This window comes from Sciurus vulgaris, assembly GCF_902686455.1.
Source record: "Sciurus vulgaris genome assembly, chromosome: 13".
NCBI lineage: Eukaryota > Metazoa > Chordata > Mammalia > Rodentia > Sciuridae > Sciurus > Sciurus vulgaris.
Window position 1 is genome coordinate 100169009 of NC_136474.1, and position 25339 is coordinate 100194347.

General features: G+C 51.1%; 1 protein-coding gene across 7 annotated transcripts in view; it reads left to right on the top strand.

Moving 5' to 3' along the window:
• KCNG2 (potassium voltage-gated channel modifier subfamily G member 2) overlaps window positions 1–25339 on the top strand; it is a 46686-nt gene that overhangs the window by 6566 nt on the left and 14781 nt on the right. For 4 of the 7 annotated variants that reach the window (XR_013758840.1, XM_079109182.1, XM_079109181.1 and 1 more), the window contains exons 2-3: window positions 14042–14128; window positions 22103–22816. Coding sequence is in view for 6 of the 7 variants with exons in the window: in XM_079109182.1 (XP_078965308.1) it covers window positions 22178–22816 (639 nt within the window). In the remaining variant the exon portion in view is untranslated. The remainder of the gene's footprint in view (window positions 1–14041; window positions 14129–22102; window positions 22817–25339) is intronic. The other 3 variants (XM_079109184.1, XM_079109183.1, XM_079109180.1) reach the window with 1 other exon arrangement.

Below are 25339 nucleotides of genomic sequence, written 5' to 3' on the forward strand. Positions count from 1 at the left end.
GACTTTGGTCAGTGGTCTCTGCACGTCCTCCCGTCCTCCAAGTGTTCAGTGTTCGCTCCCTGTTACCAAGCGGGAGTGAGTGGCAAAGACTCACTAAGTCTACTTTCCTGAATGGCCAGCTCTGTCCTGTGTGCCCTGCGTCTTCCCGCCCCTGGCAGCACTTCGTGTCCCTCTTGGCAATCAGACTGGTCGTGACACCCCACACTTCTGATCCCAGCCCACTCAGGTCTGTCTGTGACATCCTCTTTGGACAGTGTCCCTCTGGGGAGAGGAAGTGGCTCACCCAGTCCAACAGAGCAGTGGCCACACGTTTACAGAAGCCCCTCAGTGACTCCTCCTGCCCCCAGAGGCCCTAGCCTCTGGCCAATGGGGTCAGTGGGCTCCTGGCCCTACAGTGACTCTTGTTGTGCACATGGCTCTTGCTGAGCCCAGACCTTTAGTCTCCCCAGGGGTCTGGAGAGCCAGACAGATGACAGGAGCCGCCACTGTCTGCGTCAGAGTTTGGGGAGGAGCGTCCTAGCAGCCTTTGTGAGCTCCCTGCATGGTGCTTCTCATGTGGAAAGCCTGCTCTCTCTTATGCAGAATGAGTTTTAAAAACAGAAATAGTCTGAGAGAAAAGACTGAGGTGAAAGTCATAGGAAGAGAAACTTTGACGGGAACACTTGAGCAGGTCGATGGCTCATGCCTGAGATACCAGCAACTGGGGAGGCTGAAGCAGGAGAATCAGCAGCCAGCCTCAGCAACTTAACAAGACCCTGTCTCAGAGTTTAAAAAATGATCAAGTAAAAAGACTTGGGGATGTGGCCCAGTGATTGAGCACCCCTGGGTTCAATCCCTGGTACCAAAAATAAAATAAAATAAAATAAAAGGAAGACTTGGAAAAGAGAGTGGAGGCCAGCGGAGTCCTGCTCAGGAGGGAGTGTGGGGGATGTGCCGTGGGCTGGCAGATCACAGCTGAGGGATAGTTTTGACCCACTGATGTCAGATACCAGAGCAAACCTAGCAAGGAGAAGCAGCAAAGGTAGAAAGCAAAATCAATAAGCAAATTTAAAACTCTGCAAGTACACACTTCCCAGTCCCTGAATGAAAAAGACTCTCGAACCATAGACACAGTTCAGTCAGGTTCCGCTCAACTGTGGCTGTATAACAGAACGAACCAGAACTTAGAATCAGTACTCAGACATCACTTGCATTTCTATATACTACTAGTGAACAATCTGGGAAGGACACTGAGTAAGGAATTCTACTTATGCTAATATCAAAAATAATAGAATCAATAATAATAGTGAAAGATGTAGGAAGAAATTTGGCCAAAGAGGTACAAGACTTGTGCATTCAAAAACTATAAGACATTGTTGAAAGAAACTAAAGGAGATCTAAATAAATGAGAACATGTCTTGTGTTCATGGATTGGAGTGCCTAACAGTTTTAAGGTGGGAATACTCCCCAAACTGATGTACAGGTTCAACACAGTCACTGTCAGAATCCCAGCTGCCTTATTGCAGAAATGGATAAGCCAATTCTAAATTTCATGTATAATTGCAAAGGACCAACATACGTCAACAACATACATCAAAAAGTATCCTGAAAAAGAGGAAAGTTGCAATAATCACTCTACTTGCTAAAACTTATTACAAAGTTACAGTAATCAAAATTGTGTGGTATTGACACAAGGAGAGACATCATGAGCAATGGTATAGAATTGCAAGTCCAAAATTAACACATATATCAGTGACCAGCTGAATTTCACTGTTAGGTTGTTGTGTGGTGTTGTGGACTGTGGACCTTGGTTCACAAGGTAGGCTGAGTTTTGACCATGGTGTCAATTGTCTCTTCACTAATGGTGCTGGAACAACTGGATATTCACATGCAGAAGAATTAGCACCCAAAATGTCCATGATTCAGTAAAAATTCACTCCTCATACCAAGAACCAGAAAAACCAAAATATGAATGAAAAAAAAAGACAACAGACCCCAACACTGAGATGAATCTGATGTAGGGATTTTATGCCCAGTATTTTAAAGTAGGCCTCACCAATCAGTTACAAGTTTTCCTGAACAAATAAAAGAATAGAAAATCTTGGCAAAGAGATAGAAGATATAAAAAGGGAAAACATGAAATTATAGAACTCGAAAATACAATGACAATTTTAAAAAGCCTTGCTGCATGAGGGCAAATAGCAGAAGATGACAGAAGATAGAATCCATTAACTGGAGGACGGATCAGTAGAAATCACACAGTATCAACAACAGAGGAAAAAAGACAGAGTCAGAGGGATCTGTGTGACAGTGACAAACCTATCAACATTTACATCCTCTGGTCCTAGAAACAGGAGAAAGGAGTGGGGCTGGAAAAGTGTTTGAAGACAGAATGCCTGAAAACCTCCCCAAATGGCAAAAGACACAGACAAACAGATTAAAGATTAAAGAATCGCAGCAGAAAGACAACAGGAAAGCTTCCAAATCTGGGGAGTTAAGTAAGATGCTTTTAGTTAATCTACAGCCAAAATGGAAGCCTCAAAAGAAGATTTTAAAGGCCTACGACCTAATGAAAATGAAAATACAATTGATCAAAATATGCCCGATTGGTTCTGAGTGGGAAGTTGCTAGCACCCAATGCTTACCTTAGAAAGAGGAAAGGTCTAACATCAGTAATGTAAGCGACAACATTGAATTCTTTAAAAACTCCTGAAAAAGAACTCACAAGGAAAATTTCACTGGAAAAGTCTATCCAGTATTCAAAGAAGAGAGGGGTCAGCATTACCTGATGATCATAGTAGATAAAGACAGTACCAAAAAGAAAACAAGAGGTCAAATCTTTCATACAGGCAGATTCTGAATATTCAACAAGATATCAGAAAATTGAATTCAGCAATGTATAAGTCACTGAACCAAGTAAAATTTAATCCAGGCATGAAAGCCTAGTTCAATGTTTAGAAATCAACAAGTATGTGCCACCATATCACCATAAGATACATGATCCCATCAACTGATGCAGAAAAGCATTTAACAAGATCCAATCCCTGCGCATGATAAAAACTCCCAGAAATCTATAAATAAATCTTCAACTTGATAAAGAGCATCTACAAAAAACCTACAGGCGAAAAGACTGAAAGTTTTTCTTCTAGGATCAGGAACAAAAAAGGGTTTCTCACTCTCACCACTGCTGTTCAGCATAATACTGAAAGTTTTAAAAGTGAAGAAAATGAAATAAAGGACATACAAACTGTAAAAGAGCAAATATAACTCTATTTGCAAATGATACAATGATCTATGTAAAAAATTCCAAGAAATATACCCCCCAAAAGCTCCTAGAACAAATAAGTGAGTTTGGCAAGATGGCAGTGTAAATGATCAAAGCCAAATGAGTCACAGTTCTGTGTGCCAACAATTAACATGTAGAACCCAAAGGAAAACCACAAGGCCACACTGAGGATGTGGCTTAATGCTGGAGCACTTGCTTAGCATGCACAAGGCCCTGGGTTCAATCTCCAGCACCACAAAGAAACAAAAACAAGACCATTTACAATCACCCCCCCAAAATAAAACACTTAGGTATAAATACACAAAATATTGGGAGTTCATATGCTACAAATTATAAAATGTTGATAAAAGATAACAAAGAAAACCTAAATAAATTGAAGGACATACCATAGTCATGGATTAGAAGACTGTAGTACAAGTGTTTGTTCTCAAACTGATCTATATGTTTAATGCAGCTTGTATCAAAATCCCAACAACTTTTTCTGTAGAATATAGAAAAATTTATTCTAAAATTCATATGGAAGAGCACAGTGGGAGAAATCACTCTAACCAATATTAATGCTTCCCTCACTGCTGTAGTGATCAAACAGGGTGGTATCGACAGAGGTCAGACACATGGACCAGTAGAACAGAGCATGGAAGAGTCACACAAAGAGTCACACAAAGGGCCCAGGTGGGGAGCCACGTCCTAAATCTCAGCCCTTGAAGAAAAGTTACTCAAATGGAATGAACTTAAATGTAAGTGTGAAAATATGACTTTTAGAAAAGATTTGGTGAAAATCATTGAAATCCAGCCTGAGGCAAAGAATTCTTAGACCTGATATCCCAAGGGCAGGATCCATAAAAACAAACTTGATCATTCAACTTCATGGAAATTAAGAACTATTCTGCAAAGACCCCCTCAAGAGCATGAATGGAAAAGCCATGAAGTGGGGGGAAATATTTGCACACCACGTGTTCAAAAAGGATCTGGAGGAAGCCGGCGTGCCAGGGGCAGCGTCCAGAGGTGCTGAACCACGGGGCTGGAGGAAGCCGGGGTGCCAGGGGCAGCGTCCAGAGGTGCTGGGCCATGGAGCTGCAGGAAGCCGGGGTGCCAGGGGCAGTGTCCTGAGGTGTGCTCTTCAGGGGAGCAGCAGGTCCTGGTGGGGTGCTTGGGGGAACTGCGTCTGCATCTGTGTCCTGCTGGCATGACTCTTCAGTTTTGCAGGACACTGGGTGAGGGACACCAGGGATCTCTCTTTGTGGCTTCTGATGACTGAATCTGCACTAATCTCAAAAGAGAGGTTTAACTTAAAAGTAACATGCATGCATGTTGTGGTCTGGACCTGGCATGAGCCTTTACATCGAAGGCTGGGTGCCCAGCCAATGGTGCTGTTGGGAGATGGCAGAGACTTGGGAGGAGGGCCTAGTGACGGGGTGGGTGGCTGGGGCTTGCCCTTGAAGAAGATCTCTTGACCCTGGACCTGTCTGCAGCCCTGCTTCTTGGCCACTCTGCAGTGAGCAGCTTCACTCTGCCACCTGATCCCCTCCAAACTGTTTGACCTCAGACCCAAAATGATGAGGCCAAGTGACCATGACAAGAAACCTCTGACCCTTTGGCCAAGATCAGTCTTTCCTCCTTCAAGTTGGTTTCCTCAGGTATTTTGTCACAGACACAGAAAGCTGACTAGCTAAGAGTGTCACACTCGGGTTTAGTGAGCATTGTGGACACACCCCCACCCCAAGGGGCTTCCTGGGGGTGACTTTGAGGGAGGACAGTGGCCATGCGCCTTTGCTCATAGAGGCTGACTGCGGGGCTCTCAGGAAATGCAGTCTTCCTGGTTGCTCCTTTAGAGGAGCAGAACGTGGGGATCTGGGGCAGCGAGGTTGTGGGCCCCAGCGGGCCAGGTGTCCCCATCAGCTTTGGTGACCCTTCTAAAAGCAAGCCAGAGCAGGTCCTCAAAGTTCCAGTGCAGCAGAACTGGAGCCTGCTGCCTCTGATCCTTGTTTTAATTGAGGTAAAATACACATAAGATACACCACTTTGGTTGTTCAAAAGAATTTTTTACTTGTTTTGATTAGTTATACATGACAGTAGCATGCACTTTGATACATCATATATAGTGGAGCATACTTTCTCATTTTTCTGTTATACATGGTATACAGTACCACTGATTGCATAGTTACATATGTACATGGGGTAATAATGTCTGATTCATTCTACTATCATCCTTTTCACCCCTTACACCCACCTCCCTTCACTCCCCTCTACCTAATCTAGAGTAACTGTATTCTTCCCTGCCCCCTGCCCACCATTGTGAATTAGCATCTGCATAACAGAGAAAACATTTGGCTTTTGGTTTTTTGGGGATTGGCTTATTTTGCTTAGCATGATATTCTCCAGCTCCATCCATTTACCGCTAGACAAAGGCGCCAAAAACATTCACTGGAGAAAAGATAGCCTATTATAAATGGTGCTGGGAAAATTGGAAATTCACATGTAACAAAGTGAAATTAAACCCCTATCTCTCACCATGCATGAAACTCAATTCAAAGAGGATCAAAGACTTAGGCACTAGACCAGAAACCCTGCACCTAATAGAAAAAGTAGGCCCAAATCTTCACCATGTGGGTGTAGGACCTGACCTCCTTAACAAGACTCCTAAAGGGCAAGAAGTAAAACCAAGAATCAATAAATGGGATGGAGTCAAACTCAAAAGCTTCTCAGTAAAGGAAACAATTGATTACGGGAAGAGAGAGCCTACAGGTGAGAGAAAACCTTTACCACGTGCACCTGGGATAGAGCATTAATCTCCAGGACCTAAAGAACTCAAAAACTTAACCCTTCCGTCCTTTGTAAGCACACAGCTCTGCCACACTTTTTGGAAAGTTATTACCCCAGAAGAACCCAACATTGGCAGTAATTCCCTCCACCCGCACCTCGCCTGCCCCAGATGTTTGCCCAGGCAGGGCCCTGCAGCATGTCGCCTGCGTCTGGCCGAGCTCGTTGGCTGCTCAAGGTTAGGTCCCGCGCCCTTGTGCACCGGCCACGTTGCTTGTCCACGTATGTTCGTGGGCAGGTGGGTGCCCACGTGCCGAGGGCGATGTGCCGCTGTGCACGTCCCTTCATCAGCTCGCCCCGTCCAGGTGCGCTGGGTGTGCACTAGACTGGCATTGCTGGGATCTGTGCTCGGCTTGGCGGCCGCACCCTTTTGCCTGGGCAGCCGCATTGTGCTAGGGCCCCTCTCACTGGCCCAGTGACGGAGTGGTGAGCATCTGTTTCTCTGGCATCCGGCCTCTTTGGAGAAATGCCTATTCAACTCCTTTGCCTTTTTTTTTTGTACCAGGGATTGAACCCAGGGGTGCTCTACCACTGAGCCACAACCCCAGCCCTTTCTCTTTTTTTAATTTTTTATTGTGAACAAATGGGACACATGTTGTTTCTGTTGTACATGGAGTAACAGCATACACTTGTGTGATCATACGTTTACATAGGGTAATGGTGTTTGATTCATTCTGTTATTTTTTCCTTCCCCCACCCCCCACCCCTCTTTTCCCTCTATACAGTCCTTCCTTTCTTCATTCTTGCCCCCCCACCCCCCATTATGTGTCATCATCCGCTTATCAGTGAGATCATTCATCCTTTGGTTTTTTGAGATTGGCTTATCTCACTTAACATGATATTCTCCAATTTCATCCATTTGCCTGCAAATGCCATAATTTTATTATTCTTTATAGCTGAGTAATATTCCATTGTATATATATACCACAGTTTCTTTATCCAGTCATCAATTGAAGGACATCTAGGTTGGTTCCACAGTCTGGCTATTGTGAATTGAGCAGCTATGAACATTGATGTGGCTGTATCTCTGTAGTGTGCTGATTTTAAGTCCTTTGGGTATAGGCCAAGGAGTGGGATAGCTGGGTCAGATGGTGGATCCATTCCAAGTTTTCTAAGGAATCTCCACACTGCTTTCCAGAGTGGCTGCACTAATTTGCAGCCCCACCAGCAATGTATGAGTGTACCTTTTTCCCCACATCCTCTCCAACACCTATTGTTGCTTGCATTCTTGATAATCGCCATTCTAATCGGGGTGAGATGGAATCTTAGTGTAGTTTTGATTTGCATTTCTCTTATTACTAAAGATGGTGAACATTTTTTCATATGTTTGTTGATTGCTTGTAGATCTTCTGTGAAGCGTCTGTTCGTATCCTTAGCCCATTTGTTGATTGGGTTATTTGAATTCTTGGAGTAGAGTTTTTTGAGTTCTTTATATATCCTGGAAATTATTGCTCTATCTGAAGTATGAGAGGCAAAGATATTCTCCCACTCTGTAGGCTCTCTCTTCACATTACTGATAGTTTCCTTTGCTGAGAGAAAGCTATTTAGTTTGAATCTTTCCCAGTTGTTGATTCTTGCTTTTATTTCTTGTGCTATGGGCGTCCTGTTAAGGAACTCTGATCCTAAGCCAACAAGGTGAAGATTTGGACCTACTTTTTCTTCTATAAGATGCAGGGTCTCTGGTCTGATTTCAAGGTCCTTGATCCATTGTGAGTTGAGTTTTGTGCAGGGTGAGAGATAGGGGTTTAGTTTCATTCTGTTGCATATGGATTTCTGGTTTTCCCAGCACCATTTGTTGAAGAGGCTATCTTTTCTCCATTGCATATTTTTGGCACTTTTGTCTAGTATGAGAAAATTGTATTTATTTGGGTTTGTGTCCATGTCCTCTATTCTGTACCATTGATCTACCTGTCTATTTTGGTGCCAATACCATGCTGTTTTTGTTACTATTGCTTTGTAATATAGTTGAAGTTCTGGTATTGCGATACCCCCTGCTTCATTCTTTCTGCTAAGGATTGTTTTAGCTATTCTGGGTTTCTTATTCTTCCAGATGAATTTCATGATTGCTTGCTCTATTTCTGTAAGGTACGTCATTGGGATTTTAATTGGAATTGCATTGAATCTGTATAGCACTTTTGGTAGTATGGCCATTTTGACAATATTAATTCTGCCTATCCAAGAACATGGGAGATCTTTCCATCTTCTAAGGTCTTCCTTAATTTCTTTCTTCAATGTTTTGTAGTTTTCATTGTAGAGCACTTTTACCTCTTTGGTTAGATGGATGCCCAAGTTTTTTTTTTTTTTTTTTTTTGAGGCTATTGCAAATGGAGTTGTTTTCCTCATTTCCCTTTCAGCTGTTTCATCGTTTGCGTATAAAAATGCTTTAGATTTATGCGTGTTGATTTTATAACCTATTTTGCTGAATTCATTGATGAGGTCTAGAAGTTTTCTGGAGGAGTTTTTTTGGATCCTCTAAATATAGAATCATGTCATCTGCAAATAGTGACAGCTTAAGTTCCTCTTTTCCTATTCGTATCCCTTTAATTTCTTTAGTCTGCCTAATTGCTCTGGCTAGAGTTTCGAGGACAATGTTGAGTAGAAGTGGTGAAAGAGGACATCCCTGTCTTGTTCCCATTTTTAGAGGGAATGGTTTCACTTTTTCTCCGTTAAGAATGATGTTGTCCATGGGCTTAGCATAAATAGCCTTTACAATGTTCAGGTATGTTCCTACTATCCCTATTTTTTCTAGTGTTTTGAGCATGAAGGGGTGTTGTATTTTGTCAAACGCTTTTTCTTCAGTTGAAATAACCATATGATTCTTATCCTTAAGTCTATTGATATGATGGATTATGTTTATTGATTTACAGATGTGAAACCATCCTTGCATTCCAGGGATGAACCCCACTTGATCATGGTGCACGATTTTCTTAATATGTTTTTGGATACGGTTTGCCAATATTTTGTTAAGGATCTTTGCATCTATATTCATCAAGGATGTTGGTCTAAAATTTTCTTTCCTTGATGTGTCTTTGCCTGGTTTGGGTATGAGGGTGACATTAGCTTCATAGAATGAGTTCAGTAGGGTACCCTCCTTTTCTATTTCCTGGAATACTTTGAGAAGTATTGGAATGAGATCTTCTTGGAAGGTCTTGTAGAACTCGGCAACCCCAGCCCTTTTAAAAATTATTGGTTAAGCCTTTCTAAGTTGCTCCGTTGCTAAGTTATGGAGACTGGCCTTGATCTTGCCATCCTCCTGCCTCAGCCTCTGGGGATCACAGGTGTGCATCACACTCGAAACTGTGTTGTTTTTTGTTTGTTTGTTTTGTTTTGTTTTTTGATCCTGCGCATCGAAGCCAGTAGTGTTCTACCACTGAGTCACATCCCCAGCCCCCCATTTTATTTTTGGTTTTGATACAGGGTCTCCTTAAGTTGCCCAGACCAGCCTGGAACTTGCAAACCACCTGCCTCAGCCTCTTGGGTAGCTGGGATTACAGGTGTGGCCACTGCACCTGGTCTTTTGCCCAGTTTTTTGAATTGGGTTATCTTTCATCTTTGAGTCATGAGAGCTCATTGTATATTATTGATACTAAGCCTTTCTCAGTGAGGGATTTGCAGGTGCTTTCTCCCAGTCTATAGGTCTTCCTTTTGTCCATAGTGGCCTTTGACACATGAAAGTTTTTAAAACTTTAATGAAGTCCAGTCGATCGTTTTTTCCTGAACTTGGGCCTCTGGTGTGAGGAAGTCTCCCCTGTCCTGCATGTGGGTCTCCTGTCCTTCCATGCTGAACCACCATGGCACCCTTTTCTGAAGTGGTGGCCACAGTGGGGAGGGTTGGTTCTGACTCTCTGATGTGCCTCTGCCTGAGGTTTCTGCTGCCACTTCCTGGGTGCCGCAGCTCTGCAGTTGAAGCCGGAGGCTGCTCATGGCGCCCATTTCAGCTGCACTGGTTCCTCAGGGGCCCGACGAGCCCATTTCTGCACAAAGCATGGTTGAGATTTCGATGGGCCATTCCAGAATGTGAGCAGCCCCAACGATACTCAGAGCGAGATGATTTCAGCAAAACTTTTCAGACCCAGGCTCAAGACTTTTCATTCCAGGCCTCGGGGCTTAACCTGGATAAGTCAGGATTTTTAAAACTCCCATTTGAACTATTTGGACCCTCAGAAAAGCTGTGGGGTTGCAGCATGTGTGCCCAGCTGCCCGACTTGGCAGGGCCGGCGTGCTCTGCTCCTTGGAGCCACGGCTCCTCTGACGCTGGGCGCAGCGCCCGGTCCAGGATCTGCCTCGCGGGCCTCCCGGTTGGGACACTCCGAGGGGTTGCTCTTGCCCCCGGAGGCCTCCTGGCCTGGGCAGCTCTTGTGCACAGTTCTCGTCTTCAGCGTCAGGTTCCCAGCAGAGTGCACTTCAGTGACCACCTGCTCTGTGCCCCAGGGTGGTCTTAAGACTTGCCTGGGGACATTTGGTCAATGAGCCCCTGCTGGGTTTGGGTTCAGTCCTGGGATGGAGAGGGTGTGACACACCCTGCAGTCTGAGTCCCCTCCCACCTGCCTCTGAGAGGCCGTCCTGCAGTGCCCAGCTGCCCCTCTGTCCCTCTGTCCAGGGGAGGAGTGCCCGGCTGCCATTGGTACACCTGTGTTACACTCAGTGTCACAGGCTGGGCACTCCTGTGCACGTAGGCTCTCCTGCTGCGCTGTGTCCTGGAGGTCATCGTGCCAGCTGCAGGCCCTGACCCTCTTCACACGGCAGCTACCTGTGGATGCCCATATCTGTGTGTTTCCACGCTATGTGGTTCCATCCCTCTGCAGGCAGATTCCCTGCATATGTGCATCCACGTCCAGAGCAGCAGTGCCTGAAGGTAACTGGCCGGTGCTGCTGGATCCCCAGCGAGGGCTGCCCTCCCAGCTCAGCAAATAGCCTCCTCCCAGCCGCACGCAGGGGTGTGGCTCTCTCGAGTTCTGGGTCCCAAGGCACGGACAGGCGTGCCACCTCTGACTGGTGGTGTCTGGGGCTCTTCCCCTGTGAAGGTTGCTTCCCCTGTCACGTGCCCATTTACCCGTGTCCCTGAGACTCTCGGCTTGGTGTTTGGGAACCCCCTCTACGTTAGCTTTGCTCCGCGTGGCGTCTCTGTGCCCCCGCTACCCTTCCACATTTGAATTTTACAAAAACGTGTCTGACTCCACAAAACAGGTAGTTCTGGATTCCATTGAACGGGAACTGAATTAAATTTACACATCAACTCTGAGGGGAAACATCTCCCTAACACTGTCCTGTCCAAGAACAGGACTGCATCCGTCCACCCGTTCAAGTCCACACCCGCACTCCAGAGCCTTGTCCGTGTTCTAGTGAAAACTTACACGCCTGCGAGACGTGCTCCTCGGCCAGAGCCCCCTCTGTGCCGACCCGTGGGTCAGATTGCCCCGTGGAAAGCAGCCCACCTCCTGGAGGATGCGCACCTCAAGGAGGGCCCGCCCCTAAAATTAGAATAGGTACTAAAATTACCTGTATCTTTTGTAAAGGGGGGAAAAAGGAAAAAGTGCAGGACAGAAAAACACGAAGAAAGTAGAAATCACCAGAACTTCCCCACCCACTCTGGTGCGTACCTCTGGGAACGTCTCTTTGTGCACCTGCTGGTGGAGACGTGGCCTGGCCGTCAGCGGTACCCTGGGCCGGCCACTCTTCCAATGCCGTGTCAGGTCACCCCTCCTGGTTGGAATACATGGAAGCTGCCAGGCAACCAGGCGCAGCCCTGAGGCAGCCCCCACCTTGCCAGTTACTTGTCCTGGCTGGCCCTTGCTGCCCCAGCCTGACTGGGAGCAGAGCTGCTGGTCAGGACCCACGGGGAGGGCATGGTGCTGTTGGCAAGCCCAGTGACACTGGGCACCCTGGGGTGTTCCCTGGGCACAAGGTGTCACCTCTGCCCTTCTCTTTGCCTGTGTGCCCTCCTGGTACAGGGCCACTGGTTCCTGTGGGACACACTCCTGACTACTGCTGATGGGCACAGGAAGACTGGACCCCTAAGAGAGCCAGGAGAATTCCAGACCAAATCTCCTTTGCTTTCCCAGCCTATGTCAGCATCTCTGCCTCTAAGCCATCTGCTCACTTGCCAGCATCTAGGGTGAACAGTGTCCAGCCCAACAAGGGCTCTTTCCCCCAGTTGGCAGGACCTGGATGGTAGCTTGGCACTGCAACTCTCAGGTGCCAGGTCTGAGGGCTGTTCAGAACCTCTTGGGAGCTTTTATCAACAGGGTACCCCCCAGTCCAGAGAGGAGGGAAGCTTGGGAGGTCTGGGACCCATGGGGAGAAGAGGGGCTGGTCCACCCCCTCCTGGGCTGTGTTCCTGGACTGTAGGGCCTTGCCGCCCCCACTACCATCAGTTCTTCAAATAGCGTGCTGTGGGCTGGACCTAAGCCTCCCTCCTCCGAGCTCTGGAGTGAAATGCTGGTGTAAATAACTACTTCAGAGAAAAAATGGTCTTGACAGTATATTTGCATACAAATGTGCTAATTACAGTCTCTTCTTATGTAGCAGAACAGAATTAGCAGCTAGACTCATACTAGAACATGATCCTCTTAAAACCCTCAGGCATGCAGGCCTGCAGAGGTGCTTACACACAAGGGATGCATGTGTGCACATCTCTCATCGTTGTGCATGTCTGTGTCCATGTGCATGCATGTGTTTCCTTGTATTCATGTGCCTGTATCCATGTGCACACGTGTCTATGTACATGTTTATGTGCATGTGCACATGTCTGTGTCCGTGTGCACTCATACATGTGTCTGTGTGCATGTGTCTGTGTGTGTGCATGCACACATGTGTCCATGTCCCTCTGTCCCTGCACATGCATACATGTCTGTCCATTGCATGCATATGTGTGTCCATGACCCTCTGTCTCTGTGCATGCCTGTGTCTGCATGCCTATGTCTGTCCGTGTGCATGCATGTGTGTCCATGTCCCTCTGTCCCTGTGTGTGCATGTGTCTGTGTGCTGTGTGTCTGCACATGTCACTCCTGCTGTCAAGTGTGAATCCCATTGCTTCACCTGTATCACACACAGCCACATTTCTCAAGCGATCGGCTACCTGCAGTGAACTGGCAGCGACCTGAAGACCAGTGTTGTCTCTGTGGAGCACCCTGAGGTTCGTGCTTTCTCTGTGGTCCTTGTTCCTATATGTGATGGTGACAGAACTTTATATTTCTGAGCTGGAACCATGAAACCGGAGACCTGAGTCTTGGACCTGCATTTGTGACCCGCTAACCTGTGGCCTGCCCACCGCCTCTGCCCAGGCTAGGTTATGGCAGCTGCCTCCTGGGAGGTGAGGAGAGCGTGTGGTGCTGCTGATGGCCTCCACAGCCCCAGACTCACAGCCGAGAGTCACTGCAGTGAACACTCGTGATTTTGAGTTTGCAAGAAAACGAGATTGTATTGAGAACGAAAGGTTCTCCCATGAAAGCAAGGGTCTTGGAGACTGTAGAGAACAAGCGTGGCCGGCTTCCTTTTGATCCTGGTGTCGTGGCCTGCCTGCTACCGCCGTGGGGAGCAGAGCACCTTCCCAAGGCAGGGAGCCGCCAGCCTGACTGGGCCAGCTGAAGGTTCAGGGCCTCCAGCAGCGGGAGGCCTGGGTTCCCTCACCGGTGAGGCCGGGAGGTGCAGCAGTGGCTGCTGCAGCGCTCGCTCTGCAGGCTGCACCCGTCTGAAGGGTTCCTGGCAAGTGTGTTCACTGCAGCCTGCGCCACTGTGCTGCAGGAAGTTGTGATCAGATCGAATGTGGGCGCCCCCGTGAGTTAGGAGTCCTCAGCCTGGGGCCTGTGGAGCCAGGTGACCACGGGCAAGCCGAGGCCCAAGGCCGTGGAGCCCAGGCGGCCAGTGGCCACGTGCATTCTGTGAGGAGACCCCCGGGGTATACCCCAGGGGTCAAGGAACCCTGGCCTAAGTACAGACCTCTCTCTGTCATCTCAGGGCTTTGAGAGGTGTTGGCAGAGATCTGAGAAGGCAGCTTCTGAAGAGGACCCCAGGGATGAGCCCAAGCGGGAAGCCCCGTGGAGGGTGAGGAGTCCAGGGGAGGGCACCCTGCCCCGGGAACTGGGAGGTGCCTTTCGTCAGACCTTCTCACTTGGAGTGCTGCAGATCATAGGCACTGCAGAAGCGTCTGCTTCCCAGGTGGGGTACTTCACAGGTCATGTTAAAATAGACCCCGGATTTGGTTGCTGGGGAGGAAGCTAAGGATGGGCTTCCAACCCAGTCTCCCCAGAACGAGTCCCAGATCCTCTGTTGGCCAGAGAGACCAGAATGAGGGAGACATACTTCGAGGGACTCGAACTTCACGCAGAGCTCGCATGGGGGCTGGTGGAATCATGCCGAGGAATGCACCTCAGAGCCCCAGCCCAGGTCTCTCACTCTTGGATCTTCTTCCTTTCCTCCATTTTCCTTCCTTTCTCCTTTGCTGCTTTCCAGAACCCTTCACCCCACCCCTCACCTCTCACTGGTATTTGTGGGGTCCCACCTCCAGAAAGGTCCTAACAACCACGTGCCTTGGTTGACCCGCATGGGCCCCAGAGATTCGCACTCAGGCCAGGCACAGGTGCTGTGACTGAGTGGGTCCTGTCCTCTGGCTCCGTCCCGGTCGCCCCCGCAGTGACTCCAATCCTTTCAGCACAGCTGGGCCTTCAGGCAGCTCACACAGATGTTTTCCAAGGCAGGTGACCTGCACCCTGTGGCTTGCTACTGGGCCAGCCCGACACCTTCAGGCACGTGTGCTGTGCTCTGGAACAAATAGGGACTTCCCACTTTTCTGCCTCCCTGCCCAGGCAGGACTGCCCCATCTAAGGGGAAGAGTTGGTTCCCTTGGATTGCAGTGCAGGCAGCAAGTTTCATTGCTTCTCTGCCCCAGCGCGTTGGTGCTCTCAATCCTGGCTGTCAGGCCTTCTTCCTGTCTGACCCGATCCCCTCTTGTTGCAGCGTGATTTGCTGGAGACTCTTTGTTGCAATCCTAATTGTTGTTTTCTTTGAACACCCACACTGTTGGTGCTGTGTTTGGGAAGTGAGAAATCAGAAACTGAGCTACACGGGCCATAGTCGTCTAGAAGTGACAGACTTAAGCCAGTTGGAGAGGGTGTGCGTGGGGTCATCAAGCAGGTACGCACCAGGCAATCCAGGGACCACACACCCTGCCCCTACACCCCAGGGTGGAGCCCAGGAGGCCAGGGACATTGGGATGTCACCATTATCCTGCGGTCAGAGGAGGCCACATGCAGAACCTGGCTTCCACCCTCACCCAGCAAGTGCCCTGCAGAGCAGCATGGGCAGACAGCAGCCTGGCAGAGGGTCTGTGGGAGCCGTCGGACTCTGGCCCAGCTGTCCGGGTTTCCTGAGGAAGCACTCATGCCACACTCCAGGGAGAGCTCAAATTGATTGAGGAAGGACGCCAGTGGACACCAAGCAATATGGCAGGGAAGCTAGAGTTGTTGGGCAGAAATGCAGAGCAGCCGCTCTGACACACTCCAGTGAGCCACACAGACCCAGCAGGAACAGTGTCAGCACAGAAATAGAGGCTGTAAAGAACCAGAAGGAAATGGGAAAACTGAGGAATGTGGTCAGCTGAGTATAGAACTCAGTGATGGGCTCCATGGCAGACGGAGTGGACAGATGAAGAAGAGAGCCGCCCAGCCAGAGCTCACTGGAGCCCACGCGGAGGCCGGTGGCCCAGCACTGCCAGTGCCAGGACACTGGGTCACTCAGATCTGGATCCCTCTGACCCAGTGGCCACAGGCTGAGTAAAGCAGGCAGCATGGACTGTGAGCACCCCACCAGCGGGAATTCCAAGGACCAGGTCCTCCCGACTCCCCTGTCCTTCACCTGCCTCCTCTGACTGGCCTCGCTCTCCAGCCTTCCTTCAGCAGCCTTGCTGGTCAGCAGCCCCAGCTGGGGATGGCACAAGGGGACAGAGACCCCTCCCTGCCAGGCAGGCAGTGGCAGAGCCGAGCCCCAGGCGCAGCACGCAGCAGAATTGGCCAAGGCCTCCTGGCCCCCGGCCTCCCACACCCTGGTGAACAGGGTCGCACAGAGCAGATCCAGTTGTGCAAAACAGATGATTTTATTCCCTGAGGATCTGGTAGAACTCACAAAATCATTTGATGGTTCTGGAAGAAATGTAGATTTTTATTACTGCGTCAGTTTCTTTATGAGTATAGATGTACTTGGGGTTTCTTCTTTTCATTCTTTTTGAGTCAGGGTCTTGCTGTGTTGCTCCTGGGCTCAACCCATCCTGCCACCTCGCCCCCCGAGTAGCTGGGACCACAGGTTCACCCACTGTGGGCTGGGGGTTGTTTCTTCCGTGAATTTTAGTGGGGTGTGTTTTTATTTTCTAGCACTTGCTTTCTCCCCTGGGACCTTAGGGTGCCTGGTCGCCCTGCTGCAGCCAGTCCCTGCTGGGCAGCTTCACTTCTCTTCCTGTCTCCTCTGTGGGCCTTTCCTCTTCCCTGCTCACTTGGTCTTTTTGTCTTAGACTCTTCATATCTGTCTCCTCCCCTGCCTTCTTTCCCTTATTTTGCTGTAGCTTCCACATGAGAAAACATTCAGCTCTTGATTTTCTGAGTCTGGTTTTTTCACTTAGCATGATGTTTGAATGTGAGGTGTCCCCAAAAGCTCACGTGAGACAATGCAAGAAGGCTCAGAGGGGACCCGATGGGGCTACAAGAGCCTTTACCCAATCAGTGAATTAATCACCTGATGAGATTAATTGGGTGGTAACTGGAGGCAGGTGGGGTGTGGCTGGAGGAGCTGGGTATTGGGGCCGTGTCTATGGGGTGTATATTTGTTTGTGGCAAGTGGAGTCTCTCTCTGCTTCCTGATCATCATGCAAGCTGCTTCCCTCTGACACTCTTCTTCCTTTATGTCCTGCCCCACCTTGAGACCCAAGGAATGGAGGCTGCTGCCTATGGATGGAGACCTCTGAAACTGTGAGCCCCTAAATAAACTTTTCCTCCTCTACAGTTGTTCTCATTGGTTCTTTCAGTCACGAGAGTGAAAAAAAAAACTGAATAAAACACCATGATGTTCTTCATTTTCATCCATTTACCAGCAAATGCCATAATTTCTTTCTTCTTTATGGCTGAGTAGAACTCCATTGTGTGTGTGTGTGTGTGTGTGTGTGTGTGTGTGTGTCTGTGGACCGGCACCTGGGCAGGTTCCATAACTGTGCTTTTGTGCATTTTGCTGCTGTAAACACTGAGGTGGCTGTGTTGCTCTAGCATGCTGATTTTGGATCTTTGGGATAAATACCAAGAGTAGGACAGCTGGTCATAGGGTGGCTCCATCCCTGGTTTTCTGAGGAGTCCCCCACTGCTTCCCAGAGGGGTTGTGCTAATTTGCAGTCCCACAAGACTATGAGTCTACCTTTTCCCCCACATCCTCACCAGCATTTATTATTGTTTGTGTTCTGGATACCGAGATACTTTTTTTTTTTTTTGGGGGGGGGGGTTTGCTGGGGATTGAACCCAGGGCTTTGTGCATGCGAGGCAGGCACTCTACCAACTGAGCTACATCCCCAGCCCACCCGAGATACTTTTTGATTAGTTCTCTTTCTAAAGTTGTTAAACTTTAAAACTTCATAATATGAACCTTTGTTGTTTTCCCTCCGAATCGTATGTGTGTATGAAGCGAGGAGAGACAGTGACCCAGAAGGGACTCGGGGGGCTTTGGGTGGTGCAGCCCAGGGGGGCCGTGCCATCTCCACCCATGGACTGGGCAGGCAGCGCCTGCTCCAGCACCTGCTGCACCATCCAGAGTGGGTCGCCCCAAGATGAGGGCTGTGTCAAGGGGAGCTGAGAACAGGGGCACGCTTGGCCCTGGCCAGGAGGCCGGACACAGGCCGGCACGTCAGAACGTGTGTGCACGCCTGTGTGCAGGGGTCTGAGGACCTGTGTGGGGGGCACTCTGAGCACTTGCTCCTCTGCCCTGACGCACAGGCCCCCAGCTCTTGCTGGCCAGCATCACAGTGGTGAGAAGGCCACTGTCCGTGGCCAGCACGCTGACGTGCACCTAGGCAAGTGCTGACTGGACGCCACTCCTTCCTTTCAGCGCCACCCTCAGCCCTTGACGGTGAGCAATGCGGGCTGAGTGCCCTGCTGCAATAGCCCCGTGTCAGCAGGGTGAGGCAGCCCAGTCTGAGCCGCCGAGTGCAGTGGGTAGAGCTGCCCAGGGCCCAGCCAGAGACCTGGCTCCAGGGACCCTAGCAGACCAACCCCAAGCCCCAAACAGAAGAGGCAAAGCTGAGAGTAAGTGTGGCCATGTTGGGAAGGCGCCATGACGGCAGGCGCCTCCGCTCATCTCGGGTGCTGAGCAAGGCCTGAGTGTCAGCGGAGGAGGAACTGGGCCTTCACCACACTGTGGTCTGGTTGACAGTTCTGTGTGGTGGTTCTGGAGAAGTCCTTATTGCTGGAGGGCACAGCCCCCAGTGCCTCACAGGAGGCTTGTCTGCCAGACCTGGAGTCCTGGAAGGGGCACTTGGGTTCCCACGTGACAACTGCTCCTGTTGGGGGTCTACCTCCTCATGGAGTGACCTACCTCCTGGACTCCACTGCTCCCAGGGGGTGGGGGCCTCAACAGGAGATTTTAGGTGCTCTCCAGAAGTCAGAAACAGTGCGTGCAGAGAGCTGGAAGCTGTGTTCCCTGTGAATCTTGACGATACCTTTGTTACCCTCATACTGACGTCTTCAGACTCCAAGGAGGCAGGTCACCGACTCTGGATGCGCACTGCTTAAATGATTAGCCTGCCCTGTGCAGAATGCAGGAACCAACTCAAAGTCGAAGGTCATCAAGAAGACAGGTGCAAAAGGAAGGCACACGCAGGCTCCGCCCTGCTGCTCTCCCCTGGCTTCTGCAGGCCCAGGTGAGGAGAAGTGAGGAGTTCGTGCTTACAGCACGGCATCCTCTGATGTTCTTGGTCCTGGTGCACTGTGCAAGTGGGGCACAGTCAGGCTGCAGCCTGCGGAGGCCTGTCAGGATCAGCCCAGGCTCAGTGTCAGGCTCCAGAGCTAGGTCTCATTTCCAAGGTCATGCAGGGGGAGAGAAGCAAGGGGAGCATTGTAGTCATAGGAAAACACACTCCCAGATGTCCTCAGAGGCCTGGGCTGGAGTTGGGGATCCCGAGCCACTGCAGCGTGCACAAGTAGCATTTAAGGACCACCAACGAGCTGTGTCCCCCCACCATGGCCTCCCTTCAAGAAACCTCTCTATGCTTTTCCTAAGTGTGGGGTCCCAGGGAGAGGATGATGTTGGCAAGGGTGTTTCCAATAACATGCCTTTCATCTCTGGAGAGCTCAGCACCCCGAGGAACATCTTGTGTCCAGCTTCCTGTCTGCTCTCAGTCTGTGATGCCAAATCTGTGAGTACCCCGCGTCCGTGTCAGGAGGCGCCTAGCTGCACCGTGCAGGGAGATCACCAACACTGGGCTGCACTCAGCCCGGGCCTGGGTCCAACTCCCACATGCTTTTCAGGGCACCAGGGCCCCTTTGGGCCTTGGTGTCCCCAACTGTCCCTGCTGCCACCTGGGGTCTTGCCATGCTGGTGGTAGTCCCACTCCTCCCAGATGGCCGACATCCATGCGTGCATTTCACCCTCTGGTGACCCCGAGCCAAGGGCAGTGCCACAGAAAGCCAGTGTGGGGCGCTCGCCTTTGGCAGGGGAGTCAGGACAGGCCCGGCTGCACACCTGGTAGCTGTGGTGTGGCCTCCAGACCCAGCCCTGTGGAGCTCCTGTGGTTCTGCTGGTTCAGGGACTCAGCTTGTGCCAGGCAGCAGTCCTACTGCTCCTTCGAGGTGTGATGTGGATCACTTCCTGGTCCCAGCACCTGCCTCCTTGACAGCCCCCCAGGGGCAGCATCTGACTCTTGGGCTCCTGGTAACCTAAGGTGTCTGTTTTTGCTGTTATGAATCAAGCATCTTCTCGCATATTTAAAAGCTTCTTTTCCTCTACTGTCAATCATCGTCAGACCAGTCTGCTCATCTCTCCTGTGGCACTGTCAGATTTTCCTTATGATCTAGCGCATCGGTGTCATTCCACACCAAGGATAGGAAGGAGCTTGAGTTTCCACAAGGAACTTCCCAATCTTAAGTCAAATGAAAGTTGAGTTAGAAGTGCTTTCAAGATAACATAAGCTATGTGCATGTTGTAAAATGTGTATTCTGGAGGAAGAACGTCCTCCACAGCAGAAGTGGATTTATGTTTCCAACAAATTGGGGGATTTTTAGCCATCGTTTCTTCAAATGTTCTTTTGCCCTTTCTCTCTCCTTGTGAGATATTGTACCACAGATGTCTCAGGGTCCATCCATTTTCTCCTATTTCTTCCTCCCCACTCCTGACACCCTGAGAATTGAACTCAACCCTTTTTATTTTTATTTTGAGACAGGGCCTCACTAAGTTGCCCAGGCTGGCCTGGACCTTGCAACCCTCCTGTCTCAGCCTCCTGAGTTGCTGGGACCACAGGTGTGTGCCTGTGCACCTGACTTCAGTTTCTCTGGGCTCCTCAGACAGGATGCACTCCGTGGCCTGTCTTCAAGTCTGGATGCTTCCTGCAGCCTGCTGGAACTGCCTGGGGCCGCTAGAGGACTTACTTGGTTACTGCGTGTTTCAGACCCCGAGTTTCCGTCACTTCCTTCTGTAATGTCTGTGTCCACTGGTCCTACGTGTGACGAGACATTCTTCTTGCAATCTTTTCTCCCATATGAGCACGTCCAGAGTTGCTCACATGGCTCTTGTCTGGCAGATGCTGCATCTGGGCTGGCCCAGGCAGTCTGTTGCAGTTTTCCTGTGTGGGGGCTATACTTCTCTATTCCTTGTATACCTCGTAATTTTTTGGTTGAACATTTTAAGAGGCAAGTCTGGAAACCAGACCCTCTAGATTTACTGTAGCTACTAATGTTTGTTTGATAGCTTTACTAGAATAATTTTGAACAGTCTGTATTCTGTTACAAAATGTGGCTGCTAACATCTCTGTTCTGTCAGCTCTGTGGCCAGTGAGTGGGTGGACACAGATTCTTACATGCCCAGAATGGCAAGAAAACCCAGCTTGCACAGGGACTCTGTGTGTCCATCTCACTCTGACCCTTGCCAGGCAGTTCACACAGCAGTCTTGCCTCACCTCAGCCTTCCCTCACTTGCTTGCACTCTGGAGGTCAGCCCAAGGAGAGATGCAAGGAACTTCTTTGGTCTTTCCTGAGCTTGTGCATTGCCCAGGCTTGAGCATGGCATTCTGGAGTCTCAGGAATTAGCCGGAACTTTCACAGTCCTTATTCCCTAAAGTGCCTCACTCGCCAGCCTATCCTCCCATGAACTCTGCCTAGCCTGTGGTTCATCACAGCTGTAAACCACGGCCTCAGCAGCAACAAAGGCATTCGCCAGTGAATGTTCTCACTCTGCACTGGCTGCCTGGGCGCTGGGAGAGTCGCCAGTTATGGGAAATAAAGCCAAGACCTTCGAGCTGGCCTTCTGGAAGCCACCAGACAGGTCAGGTAATGACAGTTCCTAGTGCAGGAGGTCCAAGCACCAGGGGTGCAGACTGTGTCTTCAGGGCTGCTGCTGAACTGGTAGCAGGGCAGAAAAAGGCAAGGGCAAAAGTGCAAAACTCCTGTCCCCAAGACTGGGCTGTGCTGTCCTGAGTGTTCCAGTGGTTGCTACAGACTTTTGGTTAGTTCCCAGAGTCCAAATAAAGTTGACTCTGGAAGTATTTTACCAGGGTTTTTTTTTTTTTGTTTTTTTTTTTTTCATTGTTTTGGGCAATGCCCAGCCCAGCCTAGATCTGTGGCTGTGTCTCCAAGGCAGACCCAAATATGAATTTGTGCAAGCCTCTGTCCACCACCTGTTCCAAAGCACAAGTCTAAGCATGTGTGCTGTTCGGAAGGCCACAAGTTAAGGTCAGGTCTGCACTTAACCAGCTCTGTTAGAAAGCTCGAAGGTTCTGCTGTTTGGATTTTGTGTTGTTGGTTACCTGCTGGCTCCTGACATGCCTCTTTGTTCTTGCAGACCCAGCCTCCTGAGCTGCGGGCTCTGTGACCTCTTCCGGCAGGACCTCAGAGCGCGCGGCAGGCGCATGGGGCCATGGCCCTACTCCCGGGGCGCACAGAGCCCCCCACTTGGCAGCCTGGCGGTGGCGCAGCCCGCGCCCGGCACGTCATCATCAACGTGGGTGGCTGCAGGGTGCGCCTGGCCTGGGCTGCGCTGGCGCGCTGTCCCCTGGCACGCCTCGAGCGCCTGCGGGCCTGCCGCGGCCACGACGAGCTCCTGCGCGTGTGCGACGACTACGACGTGAGCCGCGACGAGTTCTTCTTCGACCGCAGCCCGTGCGCCTTCCGCGCCATCGTGGCGCTGCTGCGCGCCGGCAAGCTGCGGCTGCTGCGCGGACCGTGCGCGCTGGCCTTCCGCGACGAGCTGGCCTACTGGGGCATCGACGAGGCGCACCTGGAGCGCTGCTGCCTGCGCCGCCTGCGCCGCCGCGAGGAGGAGGCCGCCGAGGCGCGCGCGGGGCCCGCCGGGCGCGGGGCGCCGGGAAGCCCTGCGCGCGCCCTCGGGCAGGGGCGGCTGGAGCGCGGCAGGCGGCGGCTGCGCGACGTGGTGGACAACCCGCACTCGGGGATGGCAGGCAAGCTCTTCGCCTTTGTCTCGGTGGCATTCGTGGCCGTCACGGCGGTTGGCCTCTGCCTGAGTACCATGCCGGACATCCGTGCGGAAGAGGAGCGGGTGAGCTCGGGCGGTGGGGCCAGCCCTTGACAGGGCAGGGCTGGGCGACGGAAGTGCTGGCTGGGGGCAAGCCTAGGAGTGGGAGGTGGTGCTGGCAGCCCTGGCAATCTCGGGACAACGTGGGTGGGCACACGTGTGGAGTCGGGGATGGGACAGGACATGGAGGGGCAGAGAGCCCGAACAGAGTCCTGGTCTTGGTTGTGCACACCCCTCCCGCAGCAGCGGTTGGAGCCACAGGCATCAGACCCTCCTGGCCCACTGGGTTGTGACTGTGAGTGAGGGTCCAGTGAGCCGAACCTGGGCTGTAGGTTAGAGTCCATTCCAGCATCTGTACCCAGGTCTGCTCCATCTTCTCTGAGGAATCTTTCCAACAGCTCAGTCAGTGCGGACAACCTAAAGCTAGAAATATTCAGTATCTTAAGGGTCTGGAGAACTGTGTGGTTTGGCCCCAGGTTTGATCATCCCAGGGCAAAGGGAAGAGACCTACATTCTCCTAGGGCAGAAGGGCCAGGGCCAGGGCCAGGTCAGCTTTTAGAGCTGGGACTCCATCTCATCACAGTAGCTTCCTGCTGCTTCTCTCTGGCTTGCTTACCAGTGAGAGAATCCCAGCACACGAGAGGTAGAGAGAAGCATCGTTTGTGGGTTAAACGTGGTTCCCATGGCAAGACAAGGGGAGATGACAGACAGCTAACCTGCATTTGTACACACTGTGCATCATGGAAGGTCCTGGAAACATTGTGTAAGGACGGTGTGTTCCAGGGCAGGGCTTTGTGTTGTCTGAGGTGTCAGGGTTAGTGGAGAGGGGACGGCCAGCCCCCAATACGGTGCTCCATGCCTTCCACCCTCTGGTCAGCTGCTTGGAGCCCTTCAGGTATCCAGAGGGACTGCCTGGAGCCCTCCTGGGTCAGCTCTTTCTGAGTGGGAACATGGCAACCCTGACTGCAGACTAAGTTTGCATTAAATTTTGGACATTGGTTGGCCTGTTTGGTTGATGAGGGTCCCACAACTGAGCTGTCATTTCCAGTCATCTCAACCAGGCCTGAGTTGCTAATTCTGCTTCTAAAAAGATACTAATGTGTTCATATTCCTAAGTAGCAATTACTCAGTACAGTATTCAGAAGGGGGAAATCACTTACATAAGACCAGGGAGCGGGAGCAGTCAGGTCTGCCTGGGCCAACAAAGGATGTGGGCAGCCCCAACTGCAGATCCTCTGCAGGGCTTCTCTGGTCCCTTCACACCTCTTCACACCCCCAGACACTGTCTTCCTTTCTCAGTTATCAGATTCGAGAGTGAAGCCTTCAGTATGGAGGACATGGGGAGGGGTGTCCATGCTGCGGGCTCTCTGGGAAGCTGTTTGCCAGTGGTCAAGAGCTGTGACGCATCTGTCTTAAAGACATGGGAAGCTGCAGGCGCTGTGGGAGGCGCTGCAGGTCCCACACCCTCCTAGGATGAGGGCGATGTCAGTCAGTTGGACCTGGCGAGTGGGGACAGTGACGGATGTGCACTGTTGACAGTGCCTGCTAGGAGCCCATCCGGGATCACTGCCTTCCTTCTGTAACCCAGAGCAGATGCCACAGCCTGTTTGACTTAAAACAAGGCAGATTGGTCTGGGTACAGTCCTTGTGGGCGAAAGTTTGAACTGGGTCTGCATGGGCTAGAAGACTGGGGCACAGGGCAGTTCCTCCTGCAGGCGGGGAGAAGCACATCCTCCCAGCCCGCCGTCGCAAGTATGCATCCCTGCCTCCACTTCCACGTCTCCTGCACTCACTGGTCCCAGCTGCCACACTGAGCCCCCCTGGTGATCAGGGCAGTCTTCCATCCTGGATCCCTTAACTTGGTTATACCCACAAGTCCCTTTTGCCCCCTGGGTTCCATAGTGAGGATGCAGAGGCTTCCAGGGGCTGTCCTGGGAGCCACTTGCCTGCCTGCTCCAGAGAAGCTTGGTATGCATCTGCCACCGGGCACCTGGTCCAGGCACCCAGAGGAGGAGGGCCATGTGCCACTGCTCTGTGATGGGGCCTGGGTGTGGGGCCTGGAGGAAGACCTCGGATTTGGGATTGCACCATTGCCTGTGAGCTCTCACTGTTCAGCTCAGCAACTGTGCGGCAGTTCCTGGGGTGCTGCTCTTGTTCACACTCTGCGCTTGTCCTCTGGATGAAGCAGCCTCAGGACCTCTTCACAGCCGTCTGCCTACTTAGGAGCTCGAGACCCCGAGCAGAGGGCTCACCTGTGCCCCGGCACCTGAACCCTGAGGACCGGCCGCTCATGCTGCGGGTCGGGTCCTTCACTCCCAGATGTCTGGGCAGGAGGGTCTGGAGGAGGGGCTGTCTGCTGGACCATCCCCATCCTGTGCACTTGTGTCTACAGCATGTGCTCTGGGGCTGACCAGCCTGTCATCCATCCGTGCAGGGCTCAGGCTTGGGGTGGCCTCCATGAGTTTTGGGTGGAGGACACAGTGTCTCTCTGTCCCCACCCCATGCTGCCATTCAGTGCTAATGGGGGTGCACAGATTGCCGGGGGAT